The sequence below is a fragment of the Varanus komodoensis genome, unplaced genomic scaffold (genome assembly GCF_004798865.1).
Source record: "Varanus komodoensis strain SLA01 unplaced genomic scaffold, ASM479886v1 scaffold28, whole genome shotgun sequence".
Classification (NCBI taxonomy): domain Eukaryota; kingdom Metazoa; phylum Chordata; class Lepidosauria; order Squamata; family Varanidae; genus Varanus; species Varanus komodoensis.
The window spans coordinates 2,330,188-2,353,987 of record NW_025335727.1 but is presented as its reverse complement, the minus strand read 5'-3'; the positions used below and the strand labels follow the sequence as shown (position 1 = coordinate 2,353,987).

Sequence of the window (23,800 nt, the reverse complement as noted above, 5' to 3'; positions counted from 1 at the left end):
TTTGCCAACAATAACATTTTCTTCCCTTCTTTGTTTAGAATACAGGATGACCACGTGATCCAGCATGGGCTGGTGGTGGATGGGACCAGCCTCTCCCTTGCACTTAGGCAGCATGAGAAGCTCTTCATGGAAGTCTGCAGGAATTGCTCGGCAGTCTTGTGCTGTCGCATGGCACCTCTGCAGAAAGCAAAGGTAACTTTTTAAAGGTTTTGTTTGTTTGTTTTTAAAGAAGGGCTGTTGGAGCCATTGAACCACCATGTTTTCCAGGCTGGCATGCGGAAGGTAGCCCACAAAGGGTTAATTTCCCGTTACCCAGAAAAAGCAGGGACCCACAAAACTGAGAAAAAATGGGAGAACCACATGGTAGTTCACTTCCAAGAAACAGTGTTTCCTGCAGCATGGCATTTATTTCACACTGGAAAGAGAAAACTGGTACCATTTCATGAAAAGTACAACGTTATATTCCATCTTCTTTCTGGCCACCTAAGAAAGCAAAGGCTGCACAGCCATGGTGGACCTCAAATACCTGAACAAGTTTGTCGGATACTGGCAGTTCCATATGGAGACACTCCAAACCGTCAGGGAAGCTCTGCACAAAACGGAGTATTTGACAACATTAGACTTCGATGAGGCATGCCTGTGTGTCCCCGTTTGGCCACATCACCGTAGATATTTATTTTCTGAACCAGAGAAGGTCACACTTAGAACAGATGCTGCATTTGGAAGATGGGGAGTCCACTGCCACTCCTTCTGGGCCCAAGGAAAATGGAACGCGGGGGACAAAGGCCACATCATCACCTGGCTGGAGCTCAGGGCAGTCTATTCTGGCTTGAAATGCTTCTCATACTGGCTGCTACTTTTCACACACTAATCAGAATCTACAACACCACAGCTGGAGTGCGCACAAAACATCAAGGGGGAATTAAATCCTCCTTTTTGCACAGGGACACCCTGACCATGCTGGTGTGAGCCAAACAGAACTCAGCTGCCATATCAGCCCAACGCTTCAAAGGGAGTCTGTCTAAAAGGGTTTCTGCGGGTTGGCAGCAAATAGAATCTGGAGAATGGCACCCATGTCGGCAGACTGCCAAACCTTGCAGTGCTTTGGCCCACCTATGTTTGCTTAAACACGGCCACAAGCAGCTGAAAATGTTCTCCAGGTTCCAGACTTACAGGGCTGGAGGAACAGATGTGCCCAGCACTAGCTAGCCAAAAGAAAAGCTTTGCACATTTTCTCCAGTCTACCTGTTAGAGTTTTGCGGAAAATCAGGAAGGAACAAATAACTGTTTTCCTGATAACCTCTTTCTGACTACATGGGCCACAGTTGTTGGAGATCCTAGTCCTGGCAGCGCAAGGGGCATGAGTCATCCAACAGAAGTCAGATTTCATCCCTCCACCTACAACAAATTGACTCAGACTAGCTACCTGGCTGCTGAAAAGTCCATCTGCTACATAGTCCTGGGCTATTTTGAATGTGTCCTAAATATCTGCTGACATCCTGCAGGGATTCTACCACCAGGATATTTGAAACACTGCACAAGTGGAAGGCATTGAGGAATTCTTAGCCTTCCTCCAGGAAGGCCTCCAGATGGGTTTGAAACCTAGAGAAATGTCTGCCCTCTCATTTATCTTTTTCAAGCCTGGTAAATGATCACCGAGTTCACACTCAGAGAGCAAAATGGTCTCCACAGCGTGTCTCTCAAGAGTCCTCCCACAGTCCACATCGACTAAACCTCTCTTCAAAGCAGTTAAATCTGTCTTGCCATGGATTCGGCTACAAAAAGCTCTTTGTCTGGTTGCCACTTTGTGTGCTCCCACAATTGCAGATTTATCACCCACTCCATCAGAAAAGGCCAGAATAGTATTCCATAGGTCACAGGAGCTTATCTTGCCTTCTTGAATTGGCAAGAAGCGAAATCCAGGTCTTCCTAGTTGGACTGTGTTTTAGAGAACTTCAAGCCGGCGGGGGGATTAAATACAGGGCAGGGAACACAGGCTGTCCACCTGTTCCATACAAGTGACTACAAGGCTTTGCCTAGCAAACACACAGAAGCAGCACAGTTCAAATTGAGGCGCATTTTTACATCTCTGCCCTGTTGCTTTTTTCACTTTACTAGTAAACAGCGCAGAAAATGTGGGTGGCTCTTAAGCATTGCCCTCTCCGACAGTTTTGTTGATGGTGTTCCCTTGCTGAGTAGCTCAGGATGAATCACTGGTATTCCTGGACTGCGTGAAATGATTTAAAAATAATCCTGTTTTCCCTTTACAGGTCGTTCGACTGATAAAAACCTCTCCAGAGAAACCTATCACGTTAGCTATTGGTGATGGGGCTAACGATGTGAGCATGATACAAGAAGCTCATGTTGGGATAGGTAAGAACCTTCTCATCATGCATCTATATTCAGGTTTTTGGCTTTGGCTTTATGTCAACATCTCGCTGGATTTTAAACTCAGCAATCAGAATTATAATGATCATTTGATCCATATAAAGACCTGAGTTTGGAGCCAGAGGTTCTGTGTGTGTGAGGCTTTCCCAGTTAATATAAAGCAAAGAATGAAAAATGACCCAGTTGTCATCTAAGAGTGCCTGTTAAAGAGACTCATGCTTTTAAAATGAAACTATAATATAATTGGAGAGCTGTTGGGAGAGGGACTCCGCCTTTATTGACCAAAGCATTTTCCAGAAGCATTTCCAAAAGAAATCTCTGAGCATGCTCAGAGTAGTTTGTTGAACCCGATCTAGTATTTACTTCTAGGAACTTATGGGTATGATTGGACAACATCCTTTCAGGATGGCCCTTTTAGCAGTGACCTTGCCTTCTCTCTGTATGCTGATCCTCTAACTGGGCTGCCCTCCTCTGCCAGCATCACATCATGGAGTTGAGCCATGCCTGCCTCGCCTATCTCTGCGGAACTCCCCTGTTCCAAGCGCCTTCCAGATCGCTGCCTATCTCGGTGATCCTCAGAGGCTGCATGGGGAGTCAGGCCTTGAGATAAGCGCCTCTTCCTCTCTCATCTCAGTGTCTGGAACTGGCTGCTTCTCCTCTGACAAGAGCAATCATTTCCCTTCTTGAAAGAGAAGATAAAAACCCAGCAAATATGATGCTTAGGAATATGTGCCCTTGCTTTACAGGTCCTACTGTTTTTCACTGATGCGTGTTTAATTGATTTGTTTGTATATTTTAATTATAATTTTGTCTTTTATCATTAGCTGTATTGGATACTATTTGTAGTGGAAAGGTGGTATATTTATTTAATATGCATATAAACTAATACAGTCAGGATATATTTTCTGGCCTTTTGAGAGCTACATGTCTAGAATTACAGCATCTGTAATATCCATACATAAAATTTTAGAAGGCTATTTTTTAAAGAGTTGCAATGAAGTCCACAAATAACTGCCAGCCTACATTAGTTTTCTTAACCTATTTTGTGTCATGTGCCACTGTTAATTATGTGTGGTGTTAATTTTAAAAAGTACAAAACTTTTTTTAAAAAATAAGAGTTCCCTATATGATCACATAGATACAATCTTTATCAAAGATGGACAGGCAAATGACTTTTTAAAGCACTGTTCTGAATAATATTGAACTCATCCTTGTAGTATTCAAGGGGGTACTCAAGTTGATAGGCTTATTCTCCTCCTATCAGGGGTTATTTAAATCAACAGCACTTGAAATGTCTGACTCTCTTCTAATCCTTTTGTAAGTTCCCTTCATTCTATTTCAGTTTATTTCCTCTGCATGGAGCTTTAAAGGAATGAATTTAGCTTAATTTTTCTTGCATCTCATATTTTACAGGTATCATGGGCAAAGAAGGAAGGCAAGCTGTAAGAAATAGTGACTATGCAATAGCAAGATTTAAGTTCCTTTCCAAGTTACTTTTTGTTCATGGCCATCTTTACTATATTAGAATAGCAACCCTTGTACAGTACTTTTTTTACAAGGTAAGTTCCTTCAGCTTATAACGGGAGATTCCTTTAGCCAGAAATAATTTGTTCTAATATTATATCCTTGGAGTTAACTGTAATAGGGGGAAGGACATTTGGGAACGTCCAGACAGAGCACTATGAAGTAAACACATAGCTTCATAATGGGATTTCTGCACCACATTCCACAGTGTAGCACATTATATCTTTGCATTATAAACAATTATTTGCATTTTAAAATTTAGAGGTGCTTTTATGTCAGCCTGGTTCATTATTCTTGTGCTCAGTTTCCCAGGGTCTCAGAAAGGGCCAGCCCAGATGTAACTTGGCCAATTTCATAACCACAATAAGATGGTCTGGGGTGGACCACAAGCGCTCTCCGTTTGCACGTGCATGCGTACTCTCTGTCCCACCCACCCACGTACTTTTTTTTTTCTTCCTTCCCCTTCTTTTAGCCATAGTTTTGCATTACATTTGCACTGACTCAAACTGTGCTCAACTCAAGCAAATGTCTGTAATAATTTAAGGTGACCAGTAAAGATAGAAAATATAAAAATATCTCTACACCAGTGTGGTGTAGTGGTTAAGAGCATGGGACTAGGACTCAGACAATCTGGCTTCTAGTCCCCGCTCAGCCATGGAGACAAGTGAGTGACTTTGGGCCAGCCACAGACTCTCAGCCCAACCTACCTCACAGGGTTGTTGTGGGGATAAGATGGAGGAGATTTAAGCTGCCTTGAGCCCTTTGTAGGAAAAAGGCAGGATATAAATCGAAATAAATAAATAAATAAATTGCAAAGAAATTAATATTTACAAAACAAAAACATAGCACCCTGAACCCTAAGGCTAAGTTTTTCCCATTCCACATTGTTCAAAGTGTTCCCACCATCCAGAGGTTGTAGGTGGAAGAGGGGATGGAGGGAAGTTTCCTTCCTAGAGCTTCTTTATGGAAACATAGAAACTGAGCGAGTCGGAAGGGGCCTCCCAGACCATCTAGTCTGAACCCCAGCTCCAGCCAGCTCCGCTCATGACATGATAACTTACATTAAGACCCAAGCCATAAAATATAAGAATTGAAGCTATAGTGTATTAATCTGCTCGTAACCATGGTTTCAGTTCCTACTTTATGAGGGCTAACATATGCCTAATGCAAACCATAGTTAACAGACAGGTGAATGGAAGAAATCACTCTAGGCAGGGGAGGAGGAAGGGGAAGGCGCATACGCTCCCTGTTTGCGACTGCACTTGATAGAGGTGTGAAGTCTTCACTAGACAGAAGCCGTAAGGTAGGGGTGGCAGCTTCTTCTGGCCAGGGGGCTGTGCTGTGCCCCAGTCCATCCCTGGCAGGCTGGAGAATGTCAGCGGGGTGCGGCCCACGCCCCTCCCCATCACATGGCCACCAGCTCCCCACCCAGTTATTTCCACGCGCCCCTCTCTGCATGGAAGGCACCCTAACCAGTCCGTGTAGGAGCTGAGTCCTGCAGGCACAAGCCAAGTCGAGTGACTCTACTCGGGACACAGAGCCGAGACTTGACTCATGGGCATGAGCCAGAAAGAGGGCCCACCAAGGCAGCATGCCACTTAGCTTGAATTGGAATAGACTTTCCAGCTTAGCTTTCACCTCTGGGATGTCAAGTGAGGTCTGTCATGCACAGTGGCCTCTCCCTTCAAGGAGAGGATTGGTTTTAGCCTAGCCGTTATCTTTTGTCAATTAATTAGTTCTAATTACTGTAATCCTGGATTTAACAGCATGTAGAATTAAGAGTATATAGGATTAAGGTTTACTTTCCCCCCTTAGATTCCTAATGGATGGTTTACAGTATATAAGCTTAAATATCATCTTGCTGTTTCAATATTCAAGATACATTGGTTTTTCTTCAGAACTTGTCTTATGTCCCTAACCGGTTGCGTCGCTTTTTGTTTTCCAGAATGTGTGCTTTATTACTCCACAGTTTTTATATCAGTTCTTTTGTTTGTTTTCACAACAAGTAAGTATTCAGTTGGATTTCTTCCTTCCCTCTTCCCTTCCCTTATTTATGGGTGGGTATATGAATACCCATGAACACCCATGAATAACATTTTTCATCATATTATATACAAGTTGAAATTGAATGGCTGTTGCTGACAGCCAGATTATCCTTCAGCAGAGACTATCTCAGTATCCCCCTGTTGTCTAGGTACTTTTTAAAGTTCTCATTTGTAGAGCACTAGGAGTGCATCTGAGAGCTACCTTTTTCTGTGGGGAAGATTTTTCAAGGAAGTGAAAATAGAGTCAAGGGTCCTTTAAAAACTTTATTATAGAGATGAAACTCACCACACATGTGAAGGGGTCTCAGTCTTAGGAAGTGCTGGTTAGGTGTCCCTCTCTCTTTCACCTAATGAACATTTTCTTTTAGTATTAGGGACTACTAGAAATCACAGCTGAAAAAATCTGAAGAAATTTTGCTTTCAGGTCTAGGCCCAAGTTGCCACAAATATGGCCAAGTCAAGAAGGGATTTAAAATATCAGATTTAGAAAAATTAGAATTATGGTGTGGGTTTTGCCTGCTTTTACCCATCCGTTCTTGCTTTCAAGCACCTCTGCCACCGCCTGCTCTTACTCCGTTCTGTGTTTGTGACATGTCTGTTCTTGCCATCTACCATATTTGTTTTCTACTATTCCTCCAAGGAATTCAAGGCAACATGAAGAATTAGCTTCTTTTAATCACTTAGTGGTCTGTGAAATAGTTTAGGAGTTGGGCAATGGCAGTTCTGCACCTTATGCAGAAAACCCAAGTGCCGACTGCACACTGATGTTTGTCACAGTCCATACTCACTGTATCCAAAATATAATTCACTTGCATGGATGCTTGAGAGTAATTTGCCAAAAATGGGGATATCAACCTGCCTTTCCTGTACCAAAGCCCAGCCTTTAAGCCATTATGTCAGCTAACATAAAGAGGAAGCAGGGGGACACCAGTCCATCTTCTTACCCCTTTCTGACATATGGGTTTTCAAATGAGAACTCAGATCTTGCAAAGTTTTTTAGAGTGTAAATGCGAATGAAACCTGACTTTTCCCTGCCCTTGAGTGCTCAGTTAGAGTGATCTTTAGGAAAAAGTATGAGATAATTTGTATATATATATAGAGAGAGAGAGAGATTTTACCAAGGAATGGGATCCACTTGTGGTATTTGCTAGTTGTTATAACTTGAAACATTGCAACCTGGACTGGGAGCGCATGTCCACACTCATGTTATGCTGCATGGTTGATCATTGTGACTGTCTTCTAGGTCATGTGGATTGCTCTGAGCTGAACATCTTGAAGAGACAAGCTTCAGCTAATGGGCAATATTGAATGGGCAGTATATAGTGGAATGAATGAATGAACAAATAAGTAAACAGTAGATACCCTATTTTCTCTTTTCAGTATTAAAAACACTAATTCTCCATCTTTCTCACTTTTCAGACTCTGTATGACAGTGTATATCTGACTTTGTACAACATTTGTTTCACTTCCCTACCAGTCCTTATGTACAGTCTCTTTGAGCAGCATGTGAACCCTCACGTGTTACATAGCAAGCCAGCACTCTATCGGTAAGCACACTCTTTTCAAGAGAGTCATGCTTGGTGAATGACCATACTACCAGTAGCGGGAAAGAAACCTTTCAGAAATTACTTGTGAACTGCCAACAGTGAGCTGATGTAGACTATTGCAGCGTGTAACCTGATGATAGTCTTTCTCAAAATCTGAGAATTACCCGAGTGCCACTGGTCCACGGTTCAGTGGCGGAGTGGAGGCCTGACATGCATGTGCAGGATCCCAGGTTCAGTCCTGGAATCCTCTCTGGTTACAGGATCTTGGGTAAGAAGACTGGAAAAGACCTCCGCCTGAGATCCTGAAGGGTTTTGCTAGCCACCAAAGACTATCTTAAGCTAAATGGTCCAAGAGCCAGAGCACAGAAGGTGGGGCGGGCGACCTGTTCTCCCCAACCTTCTGATTTTAGAAGCCCTCTGCAAGCAGTAAGTTTAGACCTCTGAACTGAACAGAGATGGAAGAGCGGGGTGGAGTTGACAGACAGAAAGAAAGAAGAGCATTTCTACTAAGTACCCTCACTTTTGGTTCTCACTGTGTCTATTGTCCTTTGCTGTGTCTGCCACTGGCGCTCAGCCCTGGTAGATGACACTACAAAGGAGTCTGGCCCACACAGATAAATCTTTTCCTACCCCTGTATAAGGCAACCATATGCTGATATAATCCGTCTTTAATAAAGATGAGGAGTATACATATTTGTGTAGGTGAACACCAGGTGTCTGCCCTCTTCCTTCCTTGCAAAATTAAGAAATTTGCAGCTGCAGTGTTGTCAGGTGCTGAGACATGGCTTCGGCCAAATATTTATTGTGTTTGCCTTAGCAAACATTTGAACCTGGCGTGATTCTAATTGGACATTGTGGCTCATGGCAAATGCTCAACATAAATTGTTTAATGGGCAGCTGGCTACCTTCTGCATTTGACGAGGGAGATCAGTCGCAGATGGTATTTCTGAGCTTTGAAAACTAAGATGGTATGGAATGCTTAAACTTGAATGTACAGGGTTTGTTCAGTGAAGATTTTGCCAAAGAATGTTGTGTTCGTAATATGAGGGGAAGGTTGTACTTGGACTTATTGCAAGAAGGCCATGAAGGAGATTTTAAAATCTGAAATATGCTTCTTGATCTGTTGCATATTTACTTGTTGAAATGCTGTCATCTGCAAATCCATCAGGCAAACTGGTTATATGCTGGCAAATGCAAAGTTGTCTCACTGACGGTGGAATGTTGCAGGAGAACTGAAGAATGGGGCACTCAGCTGGGATCAGCCGCTGCCTTTCTCTCTGCCCTGTAGCATGTGGTGCTGTGTCATCTTTCTGTGCACATTTGTGGCAGGAGAGGTAGCTAGTGCAACTGCACTTTGTGCCTGTGTTGTTTGTCCATCCAGACAGCGTGTGACAGGTGACGAGCTGAGTGATAGTCTTGAAATCTGTACTGAAATATTAAAAGATGCTCGTAGATGGAATGATAGGATGCCAAATACTTGTTAATTGGAAATTAGCAGTAAAAGCATTATTCTGTTTTCCCCTTCCACTTTACAGAGACATCAGTAAAAATGCCCATTTGGGCTTCAGACCTTTCCTTTACTGGACCTTTTTGGGCTTCTCTCATGCATTTGTTTTCTTCTTTGGCTCATATTTCCTGATGGGGGAAGACACGTCTTTGCTAGGAAATGGCCAGGTAAAGTAGAATACAAACAGACTTTGCAATCAAAGGTTTTTATTTATTTGGAATAGTTCTGGGAAGTTAATGCTATGTTTGCTGCAAAATCAAGCTCGGGTGTATGTAAGTGTAAGTGTTCTCTGCTATTGATGATGATTCCTTATGCAGAGCAGAAGCAGAATTGACCCTTTAGAGTCATTAGGAATGGAGGAGAAAATTCTTGCTTCCTTAAGCAATACATGATCTGGGATGTGATTATCGTTCCATTTTCGCACTTCTCTGAATTGTATGGTATGCTACTCTGATCAAAAATGGTGTGAAAAGTTGCAGGGAAAATTGCAAAAATGAAGTGAGAGGAGGAGAAACTGACTTTTGAGACTCTCTTTTGAATTCTTGACAGTGACGGCGTTTGAACCAGTAACTACTTGCTTCACAAGTCTGTCACTTAGGCATAACCTTCTTTAAATGTATGTATATTAAAAGCAGCCCATCCAAACCTTCTGTTAATGCATGTTCTTTGCATACTTTTGCACTGACAGGTATTAACTTTCTGCCCTTTGTTGGCGGTTCAGGCACAAACATCCGCCCCAGATTGAGACTGCCGGACAAAATCTCAGCTCCGGATCTGGCACAGTTACTATCCCTGCAGCTTGCAACACCTGAGCCATACACATGACCCAACTCCCCTGAGGTGAACTTGGTTTTACCTGTCACCCAGGTGGGGAAAACTTTCTCAGGAACTAGGAGTGGCAAAATGGTGGCCAGACACATTGTTGGACCCTTTTTGATGGGATCTTTTTACCTAATCATACCTTGGATAGAAAAAAGAAAGTAGTTTAACCCTTGATTTTGATAGGAATATATTAGGAAAGATTGTAAGTTGCTTTATGAACGTGTCTCTAGAGGATCGATAACCTCGCCTTGTATTTCTGTACTTCAATTTTGATCCTTTAGTTTCTTTCCCCCCCCACTTTTTTCATGCTGTGCTTGTCATCAGATATTGAAACCTAACAAGCAAATGGTAAGAGTCTGTGCTATAGGAAAAACAACATAGAAAACACCAGATGCCAGATATTTTTGTATCTGGGTTAAAGAATGCAGCATCTGTCCTCCTGAATACATTCAAAAATAAATGATGGCAAAGTCTGATTTTAGAGGGGCAAACTTTTCTGTGGAAGGAAACTGTATTATGTGTTTAGTGAAATTGCATTCCAGTAGTATTTCTGCACCATAATTCTTCCACGCTTTTAATCTCTCAAGTGTGGGTGGCTTGAGATAGAGAAAGCGACCCGCTAAAAATCCACTCTGCATTGTTTTAGGGCTGTCAGTGTTAACAGATGGACAATATATTTCTTACTTGCTAGGAAGCGCAGAGTGCAAAGCAGTGAGCCTAACAACTCAAGTGTGTGCTGGTTTTCCCTCCCCCCCTCGTCCCCCCATCACCTTCAGCGGTTGTGGCCAATTTTGGATGTTTACAGGAATCCTACTCTCCCCCATGGAATAGTGTCTCTATAGCAACCAGTTGCTGATGCGCACTGCCTGCTGCTTGCTTGCAAGGGAGAGCTCTCTTTGGACAAACCATCCATTTTGGGGACGGGACACACGTGCCAGGCCTTCAAGCAAGCGCAATGATGGTCCTGCTTGTCAGTTCCCAGGACCTTCAGCTGCCTGGCTGCTGAAGTCTCTCCAAGGAAGGGAAATAAAGAAATCCAGCCACTTCTGGAAGGAAAGCGTATAATGATGCTTATAGAGGGAAAGCAAGAGCAGAACCTGTATATGGAATGACAGTCACAGCCTTTTTAACAGACTGTGGTGGACTCCCAATTTCCTAGGTTTCTCCTTTGAGAGTAACTGCTTCATTGGATGGTGGATCAATAGTTCCAAGTCCTTGAAGTCTCCTTCTGGTCTGAAATAAGCAAAAGCACAAAGGGTGCCCTTTCTCAGTTTTCAGTGTAGGATAGTTTGTAAGTAGGTATTGTCAATTAGCAAAGAACCCCCCCCCCCCGCCACACACACACACACACACACACACACACACACACAACACCTTCTACCATACTGTATTCTTCTTTTAAAAAGCATCAAAACTTGCTAAGATCATGATTAGGTCTTATGACTACAATAAGAATTTACAGCAGAATGAAACCATTTTAGTTTAAAAGCTGATTAGACAAAGGTGGTAAATAAAACTGGAAGAAACTATCCTGAACTAATAGACCTGTAATATTTTTGGAAATAAGCCCCTTAAGTTCAGAAATACATTGGCTTTCCCAGCTTGTTGCACTTCAGCCTAGAACACATCAGTCCCAGCCAGCTTGAGCAGTTGCCAGGTATTTAAAACCCTGGGGCAGCAGGAAGTTGAGGAAGCAGAGCTGGTCATACGCACGCCCCTTGCCGCTGCCCTCCGTCCATCCCTCCCTGCTCCCCTCTGGTACTGTTTGCCCTTTGGTTTCCTTTCAGGGGGATTCAGAGGAGAGACAAGCTCTCTGAAGAGCCTTGTCAACAGGAAAAAGTGGGCAGCGTGGCTCTTCAGAAGGCCAGCCAGCCAGCTCTGAATGCTTAGCTCTGAGCGGGCCCTTCCTCAGGGCCAGGCGTTGTGGGAGGACGTCCAAAGAGATCTCCAGTATGTCTCCGGGTGGACCATGGCCCCTCAGAGCCTTCTCTGCCCCGCTCACATGGTGTGGCAAATGCCAGAGTGAAGCGTGACTGGCGAGGCTCTCCATAGCACCCAGTGCAGTGCCACCATCCTGCAGTACAGCAGTAGCACCTGAGGGCCTCTTGGCAAAGAGAAGGGGAGCGCATGGCTTGTGGAAGGACAGTCCTGCAGGGAAGGCGCCTTTCTGTTAACCTGCTTTACTCCAGTTTCCTCCCCAGAGTTTCTGGCCGGACTGAGTCATTAACTACACGTCTTCAGTTAGGTAGTCCTTGGAAGGACATTGGCCAAGGCCTTTTGCATCTGATGAAGTTTTGGGTTTGCTTTTGGCTAAGAGGCGATAACTGAAATTAAACTTGGAATATGGCTTTGTGTAAAATTTCTGGAACATAAGAATATAAACGGAACTTTCAGATTTTTTCCTTGATTGTTACTTACAGTTATCTGCAGGGTGAGATAGACATATATTATCACTCTGAGAATTTATTTTTTCATCTAATCTGATAAGGATCTGAATTTCCTTAATCCATATTGTTTGATTTCAGAAAAGTATGCATAACTCTAAGACAGAAACAAAGCAAAGCAAAAATAATTTTATAGTACTGCTTTGGTTCAGCTTTTCAAAGCTTAGAACTTTATGAATTCTAAGTCTATTATTTTTGAATTTTGGAGGATATGATTTCTAAAATCTGCATGTGATGCTGCATTGTAAAAAAAAAAAGTCCCACCATTTTCATAATTAGAGGCTAATTGTTTTCACACTGCTGTAGAATTTTTGACTAGCTGGTGTTTATGCATAATTGGCTGATCAAGTGTTATTTCCCTGATGCCCTGTTTTCTTTCAATCCATTCCCTTAAACTTGCAATGCCGTGCAAGGGAAAATTGCTTGTCCAGTAGGAATCCCGTTTTTGTAACTCATAAACTTCTCCTGTTTTGCATCACACCTTTCCTTCTTGTTATATTACATTGTACTAAATGAACACGTGAGCATTTTGCATACCAGGAGAATTAATTTTGTTAGAGCAGCTGCATTGCCTGTAGTTGCAATCACTGCACACACAAAGTTAAATAACTTCCACCTGATTAAATGCATCACATCTTCTTTCTTTTTTTCCTCTTTAGATGTTTGGAAACTGGACATTTGGAACTCTAGTCTTCACTGTCATGGTTATAACAGTTACGATGAAGGTACAGCAGTACAGTTGTGATTTTGCTATACATAATTGTTTTACATTGTCAAACATTATAGCAACCATTTTTAAAAAGAAAGTATTCGTGCTTTGGTTCTAGTTCCAGGTTGACTCTGTTTAAGTAGAATGTAAACATTTAAGTTAGGCTTGAGCTGAATATTTGTCCCCTTTTCACATACACCACTCCCTTTTCAGTGAGGTCAAATTCTTTCATTGGAAAAGGAAGGCATCTTTTGCAACATCTGTCTTTGGAAGGGATTTTAAGGAGAACTTTTCATTCTTGAAGGCAAGAAATTCTCAGGCATGCAACAATTGGAAGAGCCTTATTCCTCTTATGACCCATGATGGAGCAGACTAAAATAGTCTGTGGAAGAGAAGCGGTATAGCTCCTGACCTAAGCCAGTGGGTTCAGCTTGGGGAAGGTCTATATTCCTGAAAAAGCTGCATGTCCACTAAGATAGTCCAGTGGCTCCTGCGGGGCAACTTTTGAAGCCCAAACAAGCTGCCTGCTCTTCATAAATACCATCAAGATGCCCCCTTCCCATAGTCCTGAGGCTTGATGCTGTCCTGTGTACTTGATGATTTTTGATCCAAGAATTGCCTGGTCAGTCTACTTGTGTGTGAGCTTTTTACAGGGAGGAGCCATGCACGTCTTAAGGTTTCTAAGCCCACTTCAAGGTTTTGTGATCAAGAATTACCAATAAGACTGTGCAGAATGACCGCAAAGTGCAGCATGGCAGCCACGGACATCCTTAATTACATGTTAACTCTGAGATAAAAACTTAATGACATCCTCTGCTGTGTTTGGTGGAATGTCTTCACCATGCAATATATATTTTCCTTTTTTGTCTTTTTTAATCTGCAAGTAACATGTTTGTTTCTCAGAAGTCTTGGCTGCCTGCTCAACATGTATCAACTTTCTTGTATTATTTTAGATGGCATTAGAAACTCATTTCTGGACGTGGATAAACCATTTTGTTACCTGGGGCTCCATTATCTTTTACTTTGTATTCTCCCTGTTCTATGGTGGAATTATCTGGTAAGTGTATGTGTCAGAGAGTGGAACCTGCCTGTCTGATTCCTTGCCCTTGAAGTCAGTGCTATTGAGGTGTGGCAGGAGCCATTCCCCAAATGTGATGTGTTGTTACTGCACTTGCCTAAGCTGCCAGGTGACAGCCCTGTGGACAAGAGCAACAGAATGACAAAGCATTCTTTAGGAAATAATGGCACACTTCCTTGTGAAAACTGTGTTAGAGATCCTGCAAAAGATTCTATGTATTAAGCCTTGAAAAAAGTGAGACTCTCCAGCATTTAATTCTAGGACATCCCATGTATTTCTAGCACCCCCATATTCACCTAGCAATTGCTTCCAAGCTGCTCTGCCATCTTTTTTACACATAGCTTGAGGGATCTTCCCTGTTTGACACCAGCTGTATTTTGCAGTCGCGATTTTATTCTGGCATTGAAAGTGGGACATTTATGCTCCTTTCTGCTTCCTACGCTTTCAGTTTAATGTATTTTGTCAAGGGCTATCCAAAATGCTGGGAAATTACGCATGTTGAGGGACATGCTCTTAAGGTGTTTTATTTAGTCAGAAGTGCATGGCATACTATGCCATGACTGGCTCCTTCTCTAACATTACTTTGGAGCTGATTGATTGCCTGTGGTAGACTTAAAGTCCAGATTTTTCTGCTCCAAAATTGGCTCATCTCCTAGTGACTTCATCACTCCTAGTTTAAAAAGTGGGAAAACAACAACAAAACAACCATCTGCTGAAAGTTTCTACCATTTGCATTTGGTTGAGGAGAAACCTTTACCTGCTACTGGTGTTATTTTGAAAATTGAAACCATATTTTTATTGCTTGTTCTCCACCTTGAGAGACTGAAAGCCTCAGTTGTTCTAAAAGTCACTTAAAATATTTTCTGTGTATAATTTTTTTAGCTAGTGGTATTTACAAATTTTTCATGCTCTTAATGTGTGTTAGTTTGCTTGCTTGTTTCTCCTGGTCTGACCTTCATTTTCTATTTTGTTTTGTTTTTTACATTTCAGGCCCTTTTTGCACACCCAAGATATGTACTTCGTATTTGTTCAATTGCTGTCCAGTGGTTCTGCTTGGTTTGCCATAATCATCATAGTTGCCACTTGTTTGTGTTTTGATATTGTGAAAAAAGTACTGTACAGACACCTGCAACCTACAAGTACAGAAAAAGCCCAGGTAACTTGGTCTTATACGTGGTTTGTATAACATTAAAAGAGGAGGCCTTATTAGAGAGATTAAGTGTGTAATTGCAGATTTTTAGGCAAGAAAACGTCCTACAATTCCCAGCATGCTTCAGCCAGTATGGAGCTACAGGATTACTTTTTAGGTCTCAACTTGTGGGAATTTCTCTGTGCTTGTACAGAAACCTTACCTGCAATTCATGGTTAAATTATTTTATTTTGTAGCATATAGAACAGAAATTTCCTTCTACGTGGCACGTTTAAAATTGTAAATGTTCTTTTTCAGCACCTTCACTTTGTTGGAATGTCTCAACTTTGCCAAGGGGTGGGCAATTTCAGGAATATGCGTATATGTAATTTAAGCTGCAGGCAGATGTTAGAAGCTAGCAGCTCATGTATGTAAATTGCTCTCACTCTGGCCATGCCAGTTATAACAGATCACCAGCTATCTATTCGAAGTGAAGAGCAGATCACTGGTGACCTTCCAATGTACTACAGCATCCAGGCATGATGGGAACTGCAGTAGCGGCATTTCCTCCTGGAATCCCTCAGATGCTTGACATCCTCAGCAAGTACCATGACCAGAAGCATTAATGTGTCCGTTGTGGGGTCAACAGAGCAGTGGGAGGGAAGCCTAGATGTTCCGGTGTCTGGAGCCCTGCCCCCCCGTTTCTGAGTTTGCCACTTGTGGTACAAGGCTCCTTTAGATGCATCACTCCCTCGCACCGGTGCTTGTTGTGGGAGGCCACGCTGTGCTGTGGTGCCACTGGCCATTGCTCCTGGGGCAGCATGGCCTCACGTGACAGATGCTAGCGTTTCGGTGGCAGGGAGGAGGCCGCCTTGTGCCGTGGCACCGAGGAGCCAGGGTGCAAGCATCGCAGTGCCACCTATACATGCCCATCCCAAGTTTCCCTTCTACATTTCCATTTAAACCTGGGGAACTTCCTCAGTTAATAAGCATTTAAAAAATGTCATCATATATGCCCCTTGTATGCATGGACACACAACATGTACATTCATGGGCATTTGCATGCGTGTTGAGATTGTCTGTTGCACAGTAAAACTCCTGGGGGCACCATCTCCCATTCTGCACACGACAGGAGAACGGGCTGGGGAAACCCCTTTTTGCTCTTTCCCACACAAGCAAAGCTGGCATGTGAAGATGAAGTGCTTCCTCTGTTATCCTTCGGTGGCAGTTAGTTTGTTCTTGGTGAGAGTTATGTAAGAGAACTATTGCCAGTTGCCAAAAAGGTGTTCCTGCATCCGTTGCTCTCTTGAATAAGATTATTCCAGCAACAGTTGGGCTTCCCTTGCACTTTCTGGCTGCTGCTTTAACAAGGGACTCTCCCAGTGCGGCAATGCCTTTTTCACAGTCTACTTGAACGTACCTTTGTCTTTGAGGTAGCCGTCGAATTTGTCGCCTTTAACCCTCTGAACTCAGAGGATTTACGGCATCCAGTGAAACGTGAGAGGAGCATCGAGGCTGGAGGTCTCTCTGTGCCCTCCTTTCTTTCCAAGACGCCACGTGCAGCCATCAAAATGTTTTTCCCCTCCTTGAGTGGAGGAGAGGTTCAAGCATCTCTGGGGTTTTGTAGAAGACAGAAGTGCCTTGCTTTTCTCTTCCCTGCCCCCCTGGAACTCCCCCCCCCCCAGGCTCTGAAGATGGTCTTCCATCTTTGGAGCCCAGCTGGTGCTGAAAAAGCCTTGGAGTGCGAACGGGGATGCCAACCTATTCCATGTTGCTCCATGCAATGCTGGGAGGCCACAGACTGCCTGGAGAAGCTCTGCTTGTAGATGTGAAGAACCAGATTTACCAAAGGCATAATGGTTCATATGAGGCCAAGTGCTGTGACGTGTTCCATGAAGACAGAGGGTCCGCTTTAGAACATATGCTAACATTTTCCCATTCTTGGAATAACTGGATTAGCATACTGATCTTCATCGAATGTTCAAGATCCCACAAAGCCTCAAGCTGTACCAGTAGCTGTTCAGCAGCTGTAGTTAACCCTGCCCTCCTTAACACCATGCATTAAGGTTAGTGCCTTTCTGAAGGCAATAGCATTTGGTGGCATGGGGGAGTGTTCTGTCCAGAGTAACTTACATACTGCTTCGAGCGGCAGGCTCCTCAGCCCAAGGAAACCTCTAGTCATGTTAATGTCATTTGCAGCTAGAGGGAAAACCTCTCTGTGTGTGCGTTTTGTTGGGAATGTTGCAGATGTGTTTGGCATGTTATTTTAGGCATCCTCTTCTCTATGATAGGCAGAGCATTAACCAGCCCTGGCTTTTGTGCACATGGGCCATATAAAAGCTCAATCCCGTTTTTTAAATAATAATGTCAGCACATATCGTCCCTCGAATTGTCCACAGAGGAGGCCATAAGTCTTGAGCTTGCAAGAGCTGAGCAAGGCTGTCAAAGACAGGGCATTGTGAAGGGCCTTCATTCGTAGGGTCATAAGTCGGAGGTGATTGGACAGCATGTAACACCTAACGACAACCACACCTATTAGTGTGATGCCATTCTTAGGGCCAATTCTGTGACCTTTCAGCTGGCTTAATAAAGGCATTGCACGAATATGTATTCTAGAATTTTTCATGTTGCTGGGAAGGCTGCCTTTTGCTTTAGGAATGTTTACAAATTATGTCTACATCCTTTCATGACTCTCCAATAACGTGGAGTACTTACTCTGCTCACCAGTCAAATCCAAAAAATTACCGCAGTGACAGAATGTCTTTAGTTTCCATTCGGAAAAGTCTGTCATGTTGGAGAAGTACAGCCATACCAGACTCGGCCTCTTCCTTTTCAGCTATGCGGCATCACCTCTTGTCAAATCTACTTAAAACACCATTGTGGGCTTCCTGTTTTTCTTCAGTGGATACAAAATGCATTCCACACATTCAGGTTATTTTCTGTCTGCCTTGTTGTAAGCAACTCTCCAACTTAACCTCATAAGGAAGAAATGAAATGTGGTTACTTAAGAGTAGCACTTCTTCCAGGAAAAGTACTCTGACTGCTTTGTTTTACGGCCTGTTCATTCAGGTGGCTCATTCCACTCACTTTTATTTGAACTTTATTTTAAAATGTATAAACTACCTTTCTGTTAAAAGTTTCCAGAAGAAATGTACAAGGAAATGTCAGCTTTGGTCAAAATGTAAATTTTGGTTCTCGGCTGGGTGGCAAAACTATGTCTGATGGAATTAAAGATGCTTGTACCCACAAGGAGAAGACACATCCCTACACCTAGAGACACCTAGAGACAAGCTTGGGGAAAGACTAAGCAGAAATTCTCCCTTTGGACACTGGATGGTCCTTCCTGTATTGCTCCTGTGGGCTCCCACCTGCAGTTTGAAATGATACAGCCCAGATAAAGCTTTGCATTCGCCAGTTTGCACAATCAGGGCCTACATCCAGATGCAGAAGGTTCTTTGCTAACCTTCATCCCATTAAATGTGTTAACTGAAATTCTGTTGGGCAAATCTGTTCCACTAATTGCCTTCAGTAACATTTACAGCTTTTTAAATGGTGGCTTTTCTCATTCCAGCCTTAATTCAGCATTCACACTGAACTAAAACTAGAACTTAATAAGCAGTTGTTTGACTTAGAAAGGAAGCACATTTTATGTGGAAAGCAGCATTACAGGTCTGACTAGATGTGAAAATGGGGTGAAATCTGTATCACATCCCTTTCAAGGGGTTAGTTATATGTTGATTTAATGTGAGTTCATCATTTCAAAGTAAAAAGAACAGATGAAAACAGGCATCTACCTACTCAGAATATGCATTCATAACCATCAATAAGATAATGTATCAGTAAAAATAATCTTGCTTCAGGATCAGAGTGGCTAGGACAATGTAATCTCTAAGGATGTTAGTGTTTTAATAAATATAATCAGTAATAAAACATTTAATGATTATTGTGCCCATATGCCAATAATTGAAAAAATGTGAAAGTAACTGTAATTCCATTAACCATAAGTGCTATGTTCTCAAAAGTCAAACTTTTGCCTTGTAGTTTGCCATGTGCGTTGTTAATATAACGATATAAACACTGATCTGTGGACATGAAAGAAACTGCTGACATTTAGCTATGTCCCTCCCATGCTTGTGTAGGGAATCCACTTTAAACAAGTGCTCAAGGATGGGTGTGTTCCTGAAAGCCCTGATTCCCTTAATCTGCATCATGTTCGCATATCTGTGGAATGTTTGTATCTAACTCTAAATGGAAGCAAAGCCATCATTTGGTTTGACATGTGGGTCCTCTTGCTGTTGCATTCTGCACCATAACTCATTGTTCAGATCATATGAGAAGAAATGACCTCCAGGGAATCTCTTAAAAAATCAACATTACTTCTGGCAAAGATTTGATTAAAGAGCACAAATGATACCGTTACAGGTATGTGCAGATTAGATGTTTTCTGTCTCCATTCCCCCCCATGCTAAATGTGCATGTGGAAGGTTTCAGATGTGACAGCAAAGTTTGAATGACACGGATGGTGTTAGAAACTCACCAGCTTGAACAAAGTCACCTGTGTATAGGAACACTGGTGTACAACAGAAAAAATGCAGCCACAGATTTCAGTACCTGCAGCCCATAAATGGGGCAACTGTGTGCCATTTCAGTGTGGTAGATACTCGTGTACTAAATTGTGAACAGAAAACGTCCTGCTGCATTTGGCAAGTCGCTCTCACCCCACAGTGTGTTATGTACTGTATGTCACCCTTCAGAAACCAGTGTCCCTAAGCATATGTGGACTGCATATGAAGTCTGTCCCTGCATTTTGAGATGCTTGTCTTTAAAGATCCTGTCCTTTGTCTGTCTTTTGGAAAGATGACTTCTCACTGACTTGTATGTTCCATCCCTTCTTTGTCCACTTGTAGATGTACTCCAGCAGAGTTGCTTTAAGTGACGAATGCATCGCACTGCAGCCATTGTCCAGGGCAACGAGTCAGCTGAGCAAAATTAGGTAGAGTAGGAGGAGCAGTTCTTCATCCACTTTTATGCATGCTGAAGGTCCGCTAACCAGCACTGAGAGAGAAAAGGGAAAGAGGCATGGTTACTAGTGTGGACTAAGGGCAATGACTGCAGCTCAAGTTCGTATCTTTCTGACTCCCCTGCTTAGCTTTGCTCCGTGTTTGCTGGCTGAGCACAGCATGTACTTCTATATATACTTACAGGGACAAGTTGAAAGCATGATGTTTAGTGCACGGAGTCCAAGTTTACTCCCTGTGTTGCTCTATAAAATAATTTAAACTTTTCAAGCATGGTCCCAGCGCTTCTGCTTAACTTACCCATCTGTGATGTTAACAGTGCTTTTTGCATGTGGAGCAGTCCCAGCCACAAAACAGACACTGTTGATTGCTTTGCCTTTTGCTGATTTGATTTTCACGTGAAAATGCAGGGTGAGGAAAGCGTCGCTTTCCATATTATACTGTTATCTGCATTTGTACAGCTTAGTCTTGTGTGTTGGATCAGTGTGTGTGTGCGGGGGGCATTTTACTATCTTCAGAGGTTGATGAGATGCTGTTACTGAGTGGGGTGATTAGATGCTCATGTGAAACACATTGCTGATACACTTGGTCAGCAGAGGAAATTCCATAGAGTTTGGCTGGATAAAGACCACATGAAAAATGAGGTTCTCTGACTCCCATCTGAGGCCTGTCGCTGACAGTCTGAATTATGAGATAATGATCTGGTCCAGATATTTATTTATTTATTTATTGGTTTATATCCTGCCTTTTTTCTACAAAGAGCTCAAGGCAGCTTACATCATTCTCCTCCTCCATCTTATCCCCACAACAACAACAGCCCTGTGAGGTAGGTTGGGCTGAGAGTCTGTGACTGGCCCGAAGTCACCCAGTTGGCTCCATGGCTGAGCCGGGACTTGAACCCAAATCGTCTGAGTCCCAGTCCCATGCTCTTAACCACTACACCGCACTGGCTCAAAGATATGCATATCTTTGTTTAATTAGTCAATATTATTAATTTGCCCAAGCCTTCTCCTTATATGCCCTTCTTCCTTTTTTTTTGGGGTGCTGCAGTTTAACACTTCCTACATTAATTAACCACAATTAATTATTTTTAATGTTAGTATTTTGATTTAAATGTTTATTTGCTTTTATAATTAACATCATATGTCAAGTGAACTATTGAGTAATGGTTACCAGGATCTTAAACCCTAATTTAGAGTTGGTGAGAACTCTCAACATGTTCCATCACAGTCATCATTGTCATTGATGTAAAGAAGCTGTTTTAACCAATGCAGGACATTCCAAATTGGGACATGAGAAAAGGATGGTTTGAGGAGGGACCATGTGGTTAGCACAAGGCAAAAATGCATGCATCTGAACCAGGCCAATATGTGAATGGTACAAGAATAATTGGAAGTGATATATATCAAAAAGTCTGTAAGGATGAACCTGTAACTACATGAAAGTTTATTGTTGCAATTTGACCTGGAATATTAAAAACAAAACCCTAAATCTGGCCCTCTGCCATGCTGAATACCATCACAATAAGAAAGAATGAAGTGCCAGCAGCGGTTCTGGTAACTGAATGTACTAAAATGATAAGGTAGAACGTTTGTGCTAGTGGACAAAATTTTTCAGCCGCAGTTCGAGTAGTACATAGGTTCTTACGCTTGCAAAAACGAAAAAATGTTTTCAGCCCCCATGGTTTCAAAATCAGTGCTTACAATGGGAAAAGTCAGGATATAGCTATCAGCCAGTAAAACTCAGGGACCTTTGTTGAAGGACTTTCTTATTTCAGTTTGCGTCATTTTACTAATAAATGTTTGACATTTCTCAGGGCATGTTAATGAATGCCCAGTTACCAAGCTTAATGCCACAGCCACTGTTGACACTTATGAGTAAATGACCCAATTTCCCTTGTTTTACAGTTGAGAAATATGGAAATGGCATATAATTTATTAGGAATAGTATGAAAGACATCTAGTCTGAATTAAGAGGAAGCTTCTTTTGTTGCCCAGACACAACTTATTCATTTCTCCGCACTTACTGGATCTCGGCCTCTCAGCTTCCTTGTGGCTTCTCCTGGTAAACTGGCACAAGTTTATGTGTCCCTTCATTTATTTATTTATTTATTTATTTTTCGATTTATATCCTGCCTTTTTCCTACAAAGGGCTCAAGGCAGCTTATATCTCGTCCTCCATCTTATCCCCACAACAACAACCCTGTGAGGTAGGCTGGGCTGAGAGTCTGTGACTGGCCCAAAGTCACCCAGTTGGCTCCATGGCTGAGCAGAGACTCGAACCCAGATCGTCTGAGTGCCAGTCCCATGCTCTTAACCGCTACACCACACTTTCAAGCAATGAAAACAGTAAATGCAATTTAGTTACAGTACTTATGAATAAAATTAAAACATACTGGAAATGCCCGGAAACTTTATAATTACTACCAGCATGCCTCAGTAAATCAGTAAGAGAGAGAGAGAGAGAGAGAGAGAAGCAATGGCAACGGTGATGTCATTGAGGCATAAGCCAAAGAGTGCAATGATTCTTCAGACTTACTGGTAAATGTCAGAATTCCCCGATTCCCTCTGCCCCTTTCAACTTGCTAAGTGCTCATTGCCATTTCCTGTAAAGGCCAAAATCCCAGGCTCTGCGGCTTCATTTAAAAATGCACCATACTTCAGAGGCACGGAGTAGCTATTTTGTTAACCGTCTGCAGCTGGCAGTAAAACATTGCCATCCTGTGCCAAGCAGGCATTGTCCTGTCTTAGGAGTCTGTGGACAGTGGAGTTCTATTCATTAACTTATTTGAAAAGCAAGGTATTACTATGACAGATAATTTTTAAAAATTAAAATGGTTGATATGTAGAACTCGGGAGTTTAAGCTTAATGTGCCTTTGTGAGTAAGTCCACCCTGTATTCTTGGCTCGGAGATCCTTATAGAGAGACCTTCACACTGGTAATAGGCGCTTCATGAATGACACTTGGGTGTCTGTATTTTGAAACCTGCAATAATTAATGCAAGTATTATCTTCATTTTTATGGTAAATTAGAAGTAGAGTGCTTAATGCTAACATTTAAGTTCTCAGCATATATTGTGGCCTCTGTTCTAACTTTTCTCTGACATTCAAACTGTACTTACTCTTTAGGATTCCAGAATAATCTTTTTATATAGCCTCATTCTGGAGGGCTTTCATTGATAGGGCTGCACTGGGGAGACGACTTCACAGCGCATAAGAGCCCTGCTGGTCAGACCAAGGGGCTGCCTAGTCCAGCGTTCTGTGTGCAAGGTGGCCAGCCAGGAACCCTCAGGCAGGACACGAGTGCAGTTTCAGAATGGTTCAGCTACGTTCCCCAGCATCCTGCCTCTGCTACTGAGGGCAGCATACAGCCTGGCTATGTGAGGAGTATACTGGCTGCTTAGGGTTGTTTTCGATTTCGAGGGGTGAGGTTTTGATTTGTACAACTTCTTCTTTCCATCAAAGCATCTGGAACGTCAGGACAATGGCTAAGTTGCCAAAATCTTGGAAAATACCTAATATAAATGGCATTATTTCCATAAGAATGAATTCCTGGTTGGCCACACCAAAATTATGAAGTAAATCAGGCA

The 23,800-nt window shown here is 42.5% G+C and overlaps 1 protein-coding gene across 8 annotated transcripts in view; it reads left to right on the top strand.

The window, feature by feature from the left end:
• ATP11B (ATPase phospholipid transporting 11B (putative)) overlaps positions 1 to 23,800 on the top strand; it is an 88,536-nt gene that overhangs the window by 48,281 nt on the left and 16,455 nt on the right. For 6 of the 8 annotated variants that reach the window (XM_044434446.1, XM_044434445.1, XM_044434440.1 and 3 more), the window contains exons 20-28: positions 39 to 192; positions 2,271 to 2,373; positions 3,802 to 3,947; positions 5,858 to 5,917; positions 7,377 to 7,504; positions 9,040 to 9,178; positions 12,937 to 13,002; positions 13,940 to 14,043; positions 15,055 to 15,220. In XM_044434446.1, coding sequence (XP_044290381.1) covers positions 39 to 192; positions 2,271 to 2,373; positions 3,802 to 3,947; positions 5,858 to 5,917; positions 7,377 to 7,504; positions 9,040 to 9,178; positions 12,937 to 13,002; positions 13,940 to 14,043; positions 15,055 to 15,220 — 1,066 coding nt within the window. Of the gene's footprint in view, positions 1 to 38; positions 193 to 2,270; positions 2,374 to 3,801; positions 3,948 to 5,857; positions 5,918 to 7,376; positions 7,505 to 9,039; positions 9,179 to 12,936; positions 13,003 to 13,939; positions 14,044 to 15,054; positions 15,221 to 20,100; positions 20,187 to 23,800 lie in introns of all 8 variants that reach the window. The other 2 variants (XM_044434443.1, XM_044434444.1) reach the window with 1 other exon arrangement.